Raw genomic sequence first — 17,071 nt, 5'->3', positions numbered from 1 at the left:
GTGCATAATATATCAAGGAATATGAATATCCTGAAAAAGATGGGCCAATAATAGGACCATCTTCAAACTATACATTAAAATAAGAATCTTCCTTCTTAAAGAAGCCAGTAGACTTGTCCATACATATTTCTTCATGTTACATACAAAGTAGACAGTACTCACATAAGGAAATCACATTTTTAAAATTACATATCCATTTGGCCATTTGTGTGTCTTTAGGATCCTTTTTATTATTTTCCTCCCTGATCACTCGACTACCCCAATGGGGGAAAAAAAGTTAAAAAAAAAAAAAAAGTAAAAAAAAAAAAAGGAGGAAAATAAAGGACAGGGGAAAAAAAGAATAAACAACTTCACTTTCTATTTTTGTGGATCTTGGAAAATAAAATAAGTGTTCATACACTAGAACAAAGAGGACAGTTGTACATCTATGCATTAATTACTCCCCAACTTAGAGCCAAACACAGGACAAAACTCAATTTAACCCATTCATCATAGACTGTTATCTTTACTCACCAGTAAAAGTATTTGGGGTTTACCAACTAAAGCTACAGCAGTAGAGAGCTTCCTCTTCGTGCCAGCGCTGTATGTTCTCACTAGTTTGTCAGCATGGGCACCGAGGTGTAACCGATTAATGAGATCCTCTGCGACCTGTGGTTTAGAAATTTGAAGGCCAGCAAAGATGAGCCAAATTAGGTAGCACTGGTGCCCAGATTGAAAGAACACTGTTATATATGTTATTTCCTTATTTACCCCATTCCCTGCACATTATTAAATTCTGCTCCAGGACTCCTTAGTTCTCCACAAAGGATCAGGATTTCCTTCTAGAAAAAAATCTGGGTTTGTCATTGCTTGCAACAGACATTTGCATTCATTTTGTGTTGATGGGCCAATGACCTACAATGTTCTTCATTCCACCTTGTTCTCCAGTACTTATCTGACAAAACGTCTTAGCAACTGAAAATTCAGAAGACGAAATTCTACATCAGCCATGAAAAAGATGGAAATGGCAGTAAAGCAAGTCACAGGTTTCTTTTTAAATCCTCAGATTTAGAGTTTCCTAAAGACAAAAGGTAATTTAGGATTAAATTACTATACCTTTCTAATAACTGAGAGGGGTAAGCTGACCCAGCCTGTTTGGTTGTGATCCAAGTAGGCTGAGCAGGCACATGAGAAGAGCTGGAGAAAATGTTTATGCTGTCCTAATGTACAAGGATCCCTCAGGTACTGGTGCTGTAGAATTTTAAATGTAGCAAAAGCCTTTCTCCAGCTGTTTCAACTGTCACTGCAGAACCATCCAGAAAGACCTCAAGCAAAAACATGACAGACACAACAGCACTTCTGCTCATCACTGTCAGATGCACCCTGCAAATCAGCAGGTGTTTAGTGTCATGATGCTGGGTGGCTCTATCAACAAGGGGTGATCAAATATGCAATATGTCTTCAACCTGTATGTACTGTGGCTGGGAAATTCTTGTAAAAAAAAAATAGATGCATGGTGCCCTATTACTTGAGAAAAACATGCCAAAGCATCCCCAATATTATGGTGCATTCTTTTTCTTCCCTTTGCACTATCTTCAGCAAAACGTAAGGAAGGACTGGAAGGAATAATCAGATCAGATGGACAGTCTCAAATCAATTCAGAAAATCCAACAGGAAAAATGTATTGACAATCAATATTGTGAATTAATATTCACCATCCATTTCAAATAAACTGTCAGGAGCATAATCATATTTCTTTAGAAGAGAGTTTTTTGCAAATCCCTTAAGAAGTTATTAAGATATTAATGATCTCTTTAGCAGGATTTTTCACTGTTATATATTAAAAATAAGAGACACTTCTGAGACCAAGTTCTCTATAAGCAGGAACAATGCTGCAATAGTGAGGATCTGCAGTGTTCTAGTGTGGTTCATGGCATGGATGTTAAACAGTTGCTTGTGTTTGGTGTGCTTTCATATATAAATTGACAGCAATTCATGTTCTGAGATGAAACCTGCATGTCATAAATACTACTCTTACTACATTAAATGCAAGCAGGTTTGATTGGTTGGTTGTTTTTTATTGGTTTTGGGTTTTTTTAATGCTTAATCAACAGCCGTTAAACCACTCACAGATGAAATGTTCAAGTCTTCTGCTATTTCAGATTTACTTCACAGTGGTTTACATTTGTTAGGACACTATTGCTTTATATGAGTAGAAGTGCTGCAAATTCAAACACTGAATAGCACTAGAACTTATCAAACATCTAAGCTATAGTCTAAGATATAGTAGCTGAACTTTTTTGTTTGTTTTGTTAGGTTTGTTCATTGGGCTTTTATTTTGCTTGATCGGCTTTTTGTGTTTTGGGGTTTTTTTTCAATCAAAACAGCTTGCAAAGTGATCACCTCTAAAGCATGTGATAGACTGCTTATCCACTCTACTAAATTTACTCAGCTTTACTACCACAGGGAACACATGCATGTTAGTGACAGAGGGATTATGCTCCTACTAGTCCAGGGACAATAGAGAATTGAAAAGAAAAGCTCATAAAAATTAAGACCAGAACATGAAATAATGTGTTATCTCTTGTTTGCAACAAAATTAGCATACATTGCAAACTACAACAAGCTTCAGGACTTATTAAACAAAAAGGAAAATGAGATTATGTACCACAGCTGAAAGGCAGTGAAAACTATCCTCTAGCTATGACCAGAACCACTATTTCTGAGACTGCTTTGAAGTGTTACCAAGAATCTTAGTCTAAGTCAGCAAAATGCTATTCTTTGAAAGAGACAGTGAATGCTGCACAGGGAAGAATTTAGAAGCCAAGGAATTTTGTCAGAGAGAGAAAGAAAAAAAAATTCAAATAATCTAAGTCTTACCGTAGTTTGTAGTTGCCAAGGATAGTCAATCATGTATCAGAATACTCATTGTAGGAAAAAGCATTAAAAAGAACCAACTTTGTTATTCTACATGTAGAATTCTCCCAACTTTCTGATCCATACTCAAGCATTCAGTGCACAGATACTGATGAATAACATCACCTCCTGCTTTGTATAATGACCCATTTTCCTCCTCCTTTCTCATTCCGTTAATTACTGTTTTGAAACATTAAGTGCACTCAACTTTATGTCAGACACTTAACTGCTGCTGCTGATAAATATGTCAGGCAAAGGATCTGATCCTTGAAGTTAGCACTTCAACAGGGCTAACATATAACTGCTGCTCCAAAGCACTGCCAGGCCTTATTTGCATCACAGCCAGCTAGAATGCACACTTTCTCCAGGCACTAGCCATTCCTGAATTGAAACACAGTAGCTGTTCAACACTTGACAGCAGTGCCACACAGCCTGAAGGGTCTGCTGACAAAAGCATTTGTTTTCCTCTGAGATAGGTGCATTTCAGTTTTTGATGAAGGTAAACCAGATTTGCTAAGTATTGCTTGCAGGAGCCCTTTGAGACCTTTGATCGCAAGTATATGGCAACAAATTCTATTCTGCAGTCTCCTTAGGGTATCTGAAAAACTGCTTCACTTATAGTATGTGGTGGACCATTGGAACATATGCAGTAAAAGAATATATTGGTTTTGCTTAGGAAAATTATAAGACAGAACAGTTTAAAAGATATGTTTAGAGCATTGTAAGACCACTGATGCATAATTAAACAAACTTTGATTCCTGTTTCAAATTACACTTAGGACCAAAAGCAGTCAATAACATATGTGAAGTATATGGATATTTAACGTGAGCCTTTTGGATGACTACAAAGCTTTAGAGATGTCAGCATCTGTTGCCACTTTTGTGTCTATTAAAGTGTTACCATAACAGATGCTGATTATGGTAGGCTTTTAACCCATCTGCTAGAGAGGAGCTGTCATTTCATGGAGAAAACAGGTAATTATAGTTGAGGAGTTTAGTGCAATAACCATTATGCCTTAATACATTTCCTATAGATCAAGGGAAACATATTCAAGTTTCCAGTACTCTGTTAGTACTCTGAGGCAAAAAACTACCACCGAAGACTACTGAAGAGCAAACTAAATAAAAGACTGTATGATGATTTCTAATCAGCCTGCAATAATGTACTTTCAAAACTGTCCGTTGGAAGTCCAGCCAGGCAGGATATTGCCCAAGAGAAGGGGCAAAGACTTGTAAAAATCTTTTCTCCAGCCCCTGCCTCAGTTTCTCATCAAGAAATACCCAAGTCATTAGCTTAAGACAAGAAAAATTCAAATTTTGCCTGTTCTGGTGTAACTACATGGGACCAATCTATATAGCAGAAATATACAGGACTGATTGCATGTGACACTCCAGTTTTCCAATTTTAATAGTGATGCAATTAAGCACAAGAGACTGAGCTGCTCAGGTCCAGTTCAGATCAGAAATTTCCATCTTCACAGACAGAAAACATGCATGTTTTACTCTATATCCATTTGGTACTTAATTTCTGATACAGGTTGAGTGATTGCCTCATTACCAAAAAAGAGCACTGTTTGCTGCTCAGAACAGTCACATCTTTCCCTTGTAAATTCAAAACCTCTCAATAACATTCCCAGGTACCACCTTTATCTATGCTAGTAGGCTCTCCATTTTCTGACATGGGTTTGGCCTCTTCTTGGACAACCCCAGACTTGGTATGGAAGCTGGAAAATTTTAGGGACTGCTCCCAACAGGCAGTTTAAATGCAGCAATCATCTCACAAAGCTGAAGATACTTACTAGCAAATCGGTGGTTGCTTCCATTTCACTCAGATATTGGGTTTAATCTTTAAACAATTTTTAATTCCTCCAGAGTTCAATCCAATATAGAGTTTTTCAGACATGCATGACTCAGAACATGTGACATTCCTTCACAGTTCTCTAAGTGTGATAATGATGTTGTCAAACCATTCATAAATTTCATTTCCTTTAGAGTTTCTGTGCCTAAGATTTCATTTTCATTAGTGATATTTTTCTATCCTCAATTATGCTATTTTGTTTTGAACTTGAATAATAGACAAAAAAATTATTTAAATAAAGTGTTAGCAATGAAAAAAAATATTAGTAAGGCTGTTAAGATGAAACATTAGACATTCCCTTATGTCTAATTGTTTCATAGTATAATAAGTATAATTGTTTCATAAATGCCACAGCCCAACTGTTGCATGGCTTCAGTTCCCCAGGCAAAGCTGTTCTGCATAATTACCTTGTGGATATCCTGTTTTGGAATTCCACGCAGTGTGCAGTAATAGTAAAGATGTTCCCAACCCGTTAAAAGTTCATCCAGGGCATCTTGCTGTGGACAATAGCCAATAAGAATGCCTTCAGAGCTAGCAGACAGTATATCCATTTCAGACCTATTTAAGGAAAAAGCAAAAGACTTGAATGTTGTTTAAAATTAGAAACACAGAGCCCTGGGTTTCATCCTTGGGATACAGAGTCTTCAAGAGAAGCACATTTACCCAAAAGTCTATAGATAAAGGAGTTTGAATTTTTTTGCTACAATCACTTGCCATTTTTGTCCCTTTCAGATTAGCACTTCCACCATAAGTCAAGATGAGCAGATCACAGAGGAGAAGAACACATCTATGACAATTAATTCAGACTGAAATTAATTAATTACAGACTGAAAGAGTTGGGGCTGTTCAGTCTGGAGAAAAGAAGGCTCTGAGGTGACCTGTTGTGGCCTTCCAGTATCTGAAGGGGGCCTACAAGAGAGCTGGGGAGGGACTTTTTAGGATATCAGGTAGTGATAGGACTAGGGAGAATGGAATAAAGCTGGAAGTGGGGAGATTCAGGCTGGACGTGAGGAAGAAGTTCTTCCCCATGAGAGTGGTGAGAGCCTGGAATGGGTTGTCCAGGGAGGTGGTTGAGGCCCCATCCCTGGAGGTGTTTAAGGCCAGGCTGGATGTGGCTCTGGCCAGGCTGATCTAGTGTGAGCTGTCCCTGCCCATGGCAGGGGGGTTGGAACTAGATGATCCTTGTGGTCTCTTCCAACCCTGGCTGATTCTATGATTCTAATTCCTACCAGATTTACCTCCCTTATCTCTTTGGTAGACCCTATTCTAAGGAAACATACTTCAAAACCATACTGTGTGCATCATATTCAATATCAAAGGGGCAGCAGTTGAGAGAGGAAAATGTTGGTTTGTGTTGTGTGTCTATGCACACACATATGCAGGCATGTATTCTCTGAACAGCATGAGCAAAACAAAATGCAGAATGCCTAGTAGGTTAAAACACAATACAGGGGAAAAAATAGTAAATGATCCTGATTTAAGAGACTTTGGACATCACTTTGTAGCTGCACAGCATTAACTGCAATTACATTAATTGCTAAGAAGCAGGGGTGTCTCATTACCCATAATGACACTAAATCTATCCTATTTATTCCAACATCTAATTCAACATTCAATGGTGCTGATTTACATGTTCATAAAAGACTTGTCAAAACTAAGATACTTAATAAAAAAAAATCTGAGTTTTGAAAGAAAAAAGTTTTCAAAAGGTTTTGAGTAGCAGAATGGTTTTCTTCTGAGTGGATTTCAATGTTTCTGGTTAAGAGAACTAAATATATTATTAATCATATATTTAATCATTACATACATTACAAACTGTATGTCTTAAATGCAAGATGTACAAATATCAGCACTAGAGAAATTATAAATATGTCTCCTGTCAACAAGGCTTAGGATTTTGGGGAGAAAAAGAGAACACAAATTCTGCATTTTGCAGAATGAACCACAGCATCAAAAGATAAATTATGCTTATAATGAATCAATTAGAATGGTCTTTTGGTCTTAATGACAAAGGTATAAAGTTTTAATATATTTGTAAGTTTGGATGGTGTCAAGGAAATTAACCACCAGTAGACATCTCTTTGACAGAGACTTAGCAAAAAAAGAAAACGGGGGATAAGGGAAAACACTACCCACAGTGAAATGCCATCTAGATGCTGCCAAAGACAGAGAGATGTGTCTGAGGTTTGTTTTACTAGGAGGATTCAGGCACATTAACAAGATCTCATTTTGGTGCAGCTGCTGTGTTTAGAGAAAAAAAGAGACTGAGCTCTTAGTAATGTGCCAAGTTCAGTCACAAGAGAACAAATCACACTCAGGGGTAATTTCAGGGACATTTACTCAGCACGAGTACTGTAGCTGGGTAGAAACAGCTAGTCTGTAATGGGTCCATACCACGAAGAACAAACAATATGTACACAAGGCTGAAAAAACCTAAAATTATTTAGCTACAATTATATTAAACAGTAGTTACTCAGTTTGCATCAGGTTAAAAAAAAAAAAAATAACGGTGTCCCTAGTGCTAACTGTACAGACATGATTTTAGTACTGTGCCTCCCATAAAGTACATGCCCTTATATGAACAATATTTCACCTGTAGCTGTTTAGTTTTCATAAAGGAAGAGTGCAGTGAGAGTAGACCATTTAATAGTCTTACTCAGTTTGGCCCTTGTCTTGCAGCTTTAACCTTTAGTGCTGATCTTGAACAGTTAGTGATTTCCCATTAATAAAGCAATTCTAATGTAGTCTTTAAAGAACTCACGGCCCTATTTTTCTAACATCTCCATATCTGTCAAAGTACCAAATAACCTTGCCAGAAGAAAAAAAACCCAAACATATGAGGATTCTGGTCTTTCATTGGACTTCTTTGGTGTGTATAATACAATGTCTGTTCTTCTCTCAGCAATATCACTGAGTATATTTCCAAATCAAAAGGCTAGAGATCATCCTTCATTTTTGGGTGTTTTTTTTTTTTTTCAAGATTCTAAGCTTTTTCTGAAAGCTGCAAGAACAGATGAAAGAAGAACACAGTATAGTTTTATTTACAGTACATATATTCCAACAGAAAACTGCCCTCATCTCTGGAAATTATTTTTTCTTGAAATTCAGTTAATCTCTCAGATTTAATTTTCATGAGTCTAAATAAAATTAATGTTTAAAGTAGTGGTGGCATGATACCTGAAAACCTTTTCACTAAATGACATACTGTAAATGTTTTTTTCCTTATTCAAAAAAATTTGATGCCATTCCTTATATTGTTTATAATTCTCTTCTTCCTTCACAAACATTGTGATACACAATATTATGAAAATCAAACTGGAAATATATTTTTCAATATTTTCTAAAATACAGGTTATCATTCAGGAAAATGCTGATTATTTTCCAAAGCTAGAAAAAAACAGATATTTGTTTTCTGCCCTTTATTATCAGTTTGCTAGCATTTTTGCTTTAGGCCATTTATATAAACAGGATATAAAGGAAGAAAGAATATGCTTCTTTTATGAATAACATATAAGTACAGATTCCAACTAGTCTCAGTTTTTTGTCCACAACACAGCAGACACAATGAATTCCAATGTGATATCGAAAAACTGCAGGAAGGAAAGCCAGACTTTTACTCTGATACAGGACTTTCTGCATTATGACAAAAATATGGAGTGAGGGTTATCATTAAATTATGTTAGTGACTTTGGTTACGTATCCTGATCCAGTTAAGACATAGAACACAAAACAACACAAAAATAAATGGGGAAGTTGACTTTTTAATGCTTTTTTGGCAGTTTTTGCATGCAGCTAAAATAAAGGCAGTGATATATACAGTACTTAAGATGGCTTTTGTAGAAATATAAATCATATTAATTAGTCACAATGAAATACAAATTTACAAATTGCAAAAGTAGTTGTACTCTCAACTACACATTTAATTAAGTGCATACTAATGCTCAACTAACATTACAAAAATTCAAAGTTAAAATATGATTAATGTAACTATAGCTTAGTTGTAATTAAACTAATTATACTGATCTACAGTGTTACAACAGCTATCTCAGCCATTATTTTGATGGAAATTTATTCTGCCTTTCAAGTAAAGCTATTTAAATTACATTTTAAATTATTTATCAAGCTGAATATCATAGTCCTCAGAAGAGTCCAAGTTCTAGCTATAAAGAAATATTTTACTTTCCCCTCTTTGAAAAGCAGTTCTTTGGTGCTATGACTTTGTAATCCAACTGCTGAGATGATTGACACAATTCAAATCAGACAGGGAATTGCTTTCATGGAGAATCTCTCTATGCAAAAGTAAGATGGAAATTCATGGGAGATAAATTAATTACATGAGGAATACGGCCAAATGCTTCAGGCAACCTATGATCATGATGACACCCAGCTTATCTGTTTCTTTCTCTACACATACCACTACAAGTGATATTTCACCATAAGTATAAACCTAAAGTAAAATCTATTCAGCAAACTGCAATGGAAAAGACTGGAAAAATAGAGTGCCAGAAAGGCAAGTAAGCCACAAAGCATATTATTTGTTATTTCACACTGATCATGACATGACAGTTTAAAAGATTTTGACACTTCTCTTCTAGGATGTCCTTGACCCTCCTCAGTTGAAGACAGCTTTATGAGACACAGTCACTTAAGAAGGGTCTAGACACAGATATAGAAAAGGGAAGAAAAGAAAGAATGGCCAACATCCATTAAAAAAAAAATTGGAACAGATAAAGAATATCTGCTGATACATCAGCACAGCAGAGATCTAAAGACAATGAGTACTCACTTTGTTCTCCTTTGTTTTATGTATTATTATAAGTGTCAGCTTTTCTTAGTACATATTTAATACCAGCTTTAGTTCTTCAAGACATTTGGTACAAAATGTAACTACAAAAGTGCTTACATTTATACACTAGCTTTCATTTAGCCAGCTCACACACCAGTGGCAATCTAGTTATGGCAGTAGAGCTAAGAGTAAGATAATTTGAGTCCATTTGTACTATTAAAGAGGAATAGCTGTCCTACAGAGAACACAAAAAAAAAAAAAAACCAAACATCAGCAGACCATGCAGTTAACTGTTACACTTAAGACTGATAACTTTTGTATGTTGTTCAAAAGCCAGTCTCCTAATGTTTTATATCATCATACTTTATAAAGCAAAACAATCTCCTTCCTAGTAAACATTCCAGTTTAATGACACCTCATTTAATGAATCTCAGTGATATTGAAAACTGTTAATAACATCCAGCTTTTATGCATTTTACTAAGCTTTTGTTATGAAAGCAGACAGGCTAACAATTTCTTTAGAAGTACATTAAAATGTGGTGTGTCTGCTCTTCTGCTCTTTTAGAAAGGCAGCTGCCACTTAGAAGTATATTTATTTTCTTTGAAAAAAGGAGTGATTTTCAACATGTGAGGCTCTTTTTATTTAACTAGATGCACTTCCAAGATGGTTAGGGTTGAACATAGGTTTTGTTTGGGGTTCTTTTGTTTTGGTTTGCTTTTTTTAAAAATCAGGAAACACCTGTTTTAAAACTGTCTGCTCTAAACAAGACTCATTTCTCATGATCTCAGTAAGATGAACTCCAAGTCCCCTAAATCCTTGTTGCCCCCAGCCAGCCCTTTTCTTTTACAACAATCATGATGTCAGTGTGGTATTGAATAACTCATTAACACTCTGCCCCACCTGGTTTGCTCTGCAGCACCAGTCCCAGCAACCACTGCAGGAAGGGGGGTAGTTGTCCCCATCATCCTCTGTCATTCCTTGTTTGATCAGTCATCTAAAACCATAGGTACATAATGTGCCTACTAATAAGGATTGTTTGTTTGTTTGTTTGTTTTCTGATTTGTTGGTTTCAATCTGTGAGCTCCAATATCTTGGACCTGGCGAGCTGGGTCCCAGGACAATGTGCCTGGGTACAAGCACACTGACACAGATTCATGGAGAAGTGGTCACTTGCTGCAGAAGGGCTGAAAGACCCTTTTCAGTAGACAAGCTCCTATTGATTAGGACATGCTTACATGCTTTACTTACCTTCCCACACCTACCAACCTGTTTATTAATCACTCTTATCTTATACCTTCACAGACTGTTTTCTACACCTATTTCTCACTCATTCCAGTGATACAGTTTTCCATTATCGCTACACTTTCCCATCTGTTCCCATACAAGTCTGAAAATCAGTAAACATCTTATTATCTGCCAAGTCTGGGTTCCCACACTGTTTTTTTTTAAATATATCTTTAGAGGCTCTGATCAAAAGTCATGTAGTCAAATACCGCATAAGTTCCAATACACATGAAAATAAAACATATTCTTATAACTTTATATTTGCTTTCAAGTAGAGAACAAAATTTTGGAATTCTTACACCAGGGCAAATAATTTGCCCAAATATATACTTTGTACCACATTGTGCAGGGAAAGCCATATGCCATGAATGCATAGGTGGGACCAAAAGCTGGTCCCATTAAAATCTGGATAAAAATATCCATCAAAATCTAAACAAAACTTGAAAGTTTAAATACTGTCTCAAGGCTGATATCTTATGAAAAATTATTACAGATTATTTTCATAGAATCATAGAACTTTTTTGGTTGGATAAGACCTCTAAGATCATCGGGTCCAACTATCAAACTAACACCACCATGGCTATTAAAATGAAGTGAGATGTCTGTACATCTTTTTAACACCTCTAGTAACGGTGACTCCCTCACCTCCCTGAGCAGCCTGTTCCAATGCCTGACCACTCTTTCCACAAAGGTTTTTTTTAACTAATATCCAATCTAAACCTCCCCTGGCACAATTACACGCCTAGGGCTTCTCATCCCCTGATACTAGAAAGACTACAACCTCCTTTCAGATAGTTGTAGAGAGCAATGAGGTCTCCCCTCAGCCTCCTCTCCTTCACAATAAATAATCCCAGTTCCCTCAGCCATTCGTCATAGGACTTGCTCTCTAGACCCTTCACCAGTTTTGTTGTCCTCCTCTGGGGACACAGTCCAGCTACTCAGCGTCCTTGAGGGGCCCAAAACTGAACACAGCATTCGAGATGCAGCCTCACCAACACAGGAAACATAATTTTGCAATTACTGGAACTACTTATGTTTTGAAAGTAAACTTGCTGATTATTATCTTTTTTAAGAAGTGAGCAAACACTGACCTTTAAAAGCATTTAATTTTTTTGAACAAAGAAATGAAACTTGTTGTTTTAAAAATTTCAAAATGCTTCCTTCAAAATTTTTCTGAATTAAACCCTTCATCTGTCCTTCCCTGAACCACATATTTTGAAATAGACATCCTTTAGGAAGAGTTTTTAAATTGTTGGCTAGCTCAGAATACATTAGTGTATACACATAACAAGTTTTGCTTTGGCCTGACTTAAAAATAACTTCACTTCTCCTCCAAGTTTGCTGAGAAAAATGGTAAACATTGGTTACATCTAAAACAAAAAGTCCATTATTCACTATCACTCCATCAAAGTTAGCCCAAATATCACCAACTATGCCTTCTAATGTGTATCCTAAGTACACACTATATTGATCAAGTAATTCATTTATGATTCTGAAGGAAATAGGGATCAGCAAACATTTATTATGCACTTGAAGCACTGCTCATCAGCCTAGTCTTGGAAACCTTCCAGTGCAGTACTAGTCTGGGGCAATATATGTCCATGCATATGAACCTACTGTATGTCAAGGTTTTTGTCACAATTTTAAAAGGCTATATCTTGAGTCATCCTAGAGCCTGTTATTTTATTATAGAGCTGTCAGATGGAAGCAAACACAGATAAAATGCTTTTCTGCAAAGACATAACATCAATAAAGCAATATACATTTAGAAGAGAAGAAAATAAGTCCTCAGAGTACAGTATAAATTACTGAAGACGTGCTGAGTCTTTGATCATTGACTTTATCAATTAGCACTATTCTAATCAAAGCCTCTGTTATTTACCCTGTAGGAGTCCTGATAACAGCACGTCCTGCAGATGGGATGATATCTCCAGTCAACATCTTAAATGTTGTGCTTTTTCCAGCTCCATTTGTTCCCAGGAGTCCAAAACACTAGCAGAGATTAAAAATAAAATAAAATTTAAAAAAGAGAGAAGAAGAAAAATACTATATATAATATTTTGATTACTCTCTAATTCCTAAAAGTGATTTATTTAGGATTCTAGACCTCCATTTAAATACCTTCCCCAGTAACTAAATGCATTAATTATCCATATTATTATTAAAGCTAAATTTGAATCTGAGGATCTCAAATCCTACTTGAGAGCCCTGACTGCCACTCCACAGAGTCAGTATTTCTGTTTCTCATGAGCAGCTTCACTCTGTATAAATAAACAATGACTGAACAGTTATTTCAGGTCCTTAGCTGCAATGAATACATGCTTAAGCTAGGACACGATTTGTATTAAGTTTGCACACAGCAATTCATAGCTTTTAAAATACATGTTTCATTAACTTCCTTATTGATAAATAGGTTTTAATTGGCAATAACATCCTCCTGGTAATGCAACCTACCTGTCCCTGAAGACATTCAAGAACAGACTTGATGTGGCCCTGGTCAGTCTGATCTAGTTGGAAGTGTCCCTGCTCATTTGCAGGGGAGGTTGGACAATATTAACTTTGAGGGTCCCTAGCCCTATGCAGTCTATGAATCTGTGATCTATAACTGTCAGGACATCACTGGACCCATACTTTTTTTATCTTCCAATTTGCTATTAGGAACAAGAGAAGTCTTAATATCTACAGTTCCCCAAAGCAATAAAAGAATGAGAAAAAAAACCTTCTGAAATCTTTAGGATTACCATATTCAGCATTAAATGTCAGTTCATTCATGTAGTATATTATATACTGTATTAAAATATACCATTGTGTGATGTTCTCAGCATGGTATATTGGTTTAAACTGACTGGCCCCACCAGTGGGGATGATGAACAGAGGAACAGGGCTGCCCCCTGCTTAGTGGCACGGAGCAACAGAACACACTGGATCGTGTATTCTACACCATGCTGACCACCATGCTCACTGCATGACAAGAAAGGGGTTGGCCAGGATTTGTGGGACTTGTGATACATTCCATAGTTTGTAAAGTTTCTTGTTGCAGGTTTTCTGTGTTTCTTCCCCAATTTCTGGAATGGGGTTTGTCCTTTTGGTTCTGGTTTCAGTTTAGCAGGGCTCACATGTTTTGCAGCCAGGATTCTGTCAGAAGGTATTTTCTTTCCTGTTTTCTTTTGTGTAATCTGATATCCCTGCAATAGAGTAGTAAATTGTCCTTATCTCAGCTCTGCTCCAGGGCCCTTTTCCTACATCAGTGAGCAGTGGAGGAGGGGCTGAGAGCAGTCTGTGTTAACCCAGCACATGAGGGTGAGTTGTCTTGGCGACAACTTCAGTATTCAGTCCACAGCTTACAATTGAGCTAGACATTCTTTGCTTTCTCTTCATACATTGAACTGCTTTGCTTTTTTTTTTTTTTTTTTTTTTTTGGTCTATAAAACAGTGACTTGGGAAAGATAAGTAAAAGGGGGAAAAAATAAGACTCAATAATTTGTAACCCAAATAAAATAAGTGAACAGTTGCTTCTTAAACATCTTGTATCCAGGTACTGGTTTTCAGAAATTACTAAGACTGAAATTGTTCTGCTGCTGTCTACAGATCTTTGATTGTAGACCTCCTGAGTATGCCAGATCAATTGCTCAGAATCGTGTCATTTTCTGAAAGTAAAAGACTTCTTTACCTCTCCCCTTGGTATTCCCAAGCTTATGCTTTCAACAGCTGTGTTCTTCTTACTGAAACCTCCATAACACTTCCTGAGGTTGTACAGAAGAAGGACATCGTTACCAGTTCTTCCACCAAAGATTCGCTGCCGCTCCTTTTCTACATCAGCATCTTCAGAAGTAATGATCATGCTGTTAACTGAGCACTGACCCCTAAAACAGAAGATGATAACAACTGATACATGGAAAATCAGGCATTTCTGCATTCTGTATAATACACTTTTATTTCCTTGGTTACGATCCCTTACAGCTCACTGATCAAATCTCAGCAGAACCTAGGCAAACACCTACTTCTTGTATTGTTTCTGCAGTTTCTACTAATTCAGGTACATCGTGCTATCAGAAGTATTTATCTTTAGGTGTTTGAAGGAATCCACCATTTTCTTTCTTCAACAAGTTCTGTTTCCACTATGGCAGAACACAAATGCTGACATACCTTGCTTTCTGGAGGAGATCCCAATGAAGAAACAGCCGTAAAAGAAGAAATAGTGTTCCCTGCAGGGCCATTTCCATGAAAATCCAGCCCAGGAAATTCATCTCAAAGGGGCTTACATATGAATCTATTCCAAAGTTGCTGGTCAGGTCAAACTTGATCTGATTGTATGAAAGTTCTATTAAACCTTGGCCTAAGCAGAATTGTGGGAATACAATGAACACCCATTTGAGGATATTGTAGATGTTCTGAAAACTCTGTATTAAGATTCAGCAAGGGGTTGGGGGTGGAGAGGGGAAGAGAGAAATAAAGAAAAAAAATATTAGTTTTCTCCAACAGAATATTAAGCTCACATGCAAAACTGGATATAGTCTTCAAATCTCACTCAAAATATTATATTGTGATTTACTTGTTTTCTGGCCAGACTTCACTTGTTATTCTATTTCAGGTCTGGGATTCTGATTTCGAGATTCAGAAAGAGTAACAAATCCACATGTGGCCATGATAATTTTATTTTCTTTAAATTCTAATTGTCTGAATGATATTAATTCCAAATTACCATCTTAACCCAAGTGAACATTCAATCTGTCTCCAAACCTGGGTTTGGCTTTGAACACGGAATTTTGGACCCAGTACATGCATTCCTATGCATGCTGGATCTCGCCCCCATCAAGTGGCTTAGTTACCATTAAGAAAATTACATACATGAAGTGAGAATGCATATTACTATTCATACAGTGCATTACAGATCCTAGGAATATGTGGCTTCTTTCTTATGACAATATTATTCAAATATATTTTTCAATGTGTGTAATCTATTCAATGGACTAGAACAGCTCCTATTATGTGCCAATTGCAACTTAATGGTCTGGAAAATGTCAAGGTTTCAATTAATACTCTTCTTTCTTTATTAAATTGCAATTTTGTAATTTTTTGGTTTTTTGGGTTTGGTTTGGGGGTTTTTTTGTTATACACAAGTTAAAATTCAGTAGTAAGCAATGCAGTACATACTAGGATAGAAAAATCATTAATGTTTAAAATAAAGGTTTTTCATCTGGAAAACATCTTGCGTGTGTGTATTTATAAACATGCATATATACATGAACATAAACACACATGCACATTTGTGCATACATCTCACCCCTGAGCAACATAAAGCAACGATTTTATACTGACCTGTACTTTGGAAATTATAGCTAACAAACGAGGTAAGAGAGTCACCAGCATGGTACATAAACCAAACACAAAATTTAAGGAGATGTAAGAAATAAAAGCTACATCTGGACTTGAGAAGAATCTGGATACAAGATACATCCATGGTAAAGTTGCATATCTGGAAGTTTAAAGAAACAAAATTATCACAAATAACTTATGTTTTCATCTCACAAAAAAAAAAAAAAAAGAGAACAAAAAAAAAAAAACAACCCAAACAACAGAACACCAAGCAACAAGCCCAAAACCAATAATTGCAATAAATTCTTTTGACAAAAGGACAAATTAGGGGTATGTTCTCTTTATTAAACTATCTTATGATTCTGTAGACATATGCACAGCTACTGCCATGTGATTGGCAGATATGATCTGGGTTTGCATATATCAACTGCAGGCATTTATTTTTACTCTTCTACAAACCTCACAATCCTGGTTTCTGAATGATTGCAAAATGATGCATCTTAACAAGCTTCTTAGGAAAAAAAATTGAAACCAAATATTTGAAGCTTAAATCATGGATGCTGATCAACCAGCATATTTTAGAGTATTTCAGAGAAAGAAAAAAAAAAGAACAAAAAATGAAAGACAGTGAGCCTACAGAGAATGAGAAAAAGGGAGGGAAAATAAATTTAAAAAAAGGAATAAAAACATTAATCCTTGAACTGAAAAAAAATTTGTGCCAGTGATACTTGAGAACTGAAATTTGCCAGAGATCATGTTATCATTGTTATTATCTAAAACATATTAGTAGTTAGTAGAGTAGCAGTATTCAAAATGAGTGCAAAGATACTTCATAACACTTCATAGCAATATTGGTAAGACTTGGCTACAGCATTTTCAGGGCAAATTTTTAAAAGAGGAGGGAAAGCATCCTTCATTCTGGCAAGTCATA

General features: G+C 36.2%; 1 protein-coding gene across 1 annotated transcript in view; it reads right to left on the bottom strand.

The window, feature by feature from the left end:
• Positions 1-17,071, bottom strand: part of ABCA13 (ATP binding cassette subfamily A member 13) — a 181,546-nt gene that overhangs the window by 24,475 nt on the left and 140,000 nt on the right. Inside the window, exons 46-51 of the mRNA XM_054381689.1 lie at positions 16,144-16,300; positions 14,971-15,224; positions 14,495-14,687; positions 12,707-12,816; positions 5,161-5,311; positions 514-648 (exon numbers count right to left, since the gene is read on the bottom strand). Of these exons, the coding sequence (XP_054237664.1) occupies positions 514-648; positions 5,161-5,311; positions 12,707-12,816; positions 14,495-14,687; positions 14,971-15,224; positions 16,144-16,300 (1,000 nt within the window). The remainder of the gene's footprint in view (positions 1-513; positions 649-5,160; positions 5,312-12,706; positions 12,817-14,494; positions 14,688-14,970; positions 15,225-16,143; positions 16,301-17,071) is intronic.

Source organism: Indicator indicator, chromosome 6 (assembly GCF_027791375.1).
Source record: "Indicator indicator isolate 239-I01 chromosome 6, UM_Iind_1.1, whole genome shotgun sequence".
In the NCBI taxonomy this organism is placed as follows: Eukaryota; Metazoa; Chordata; class Aves; order Piciformes; family Indicatoridae; genus Indicator; species Indicator indicator.
This window is presented reverse-complemented; position numbering and strand designations above follow the sequence as displayed.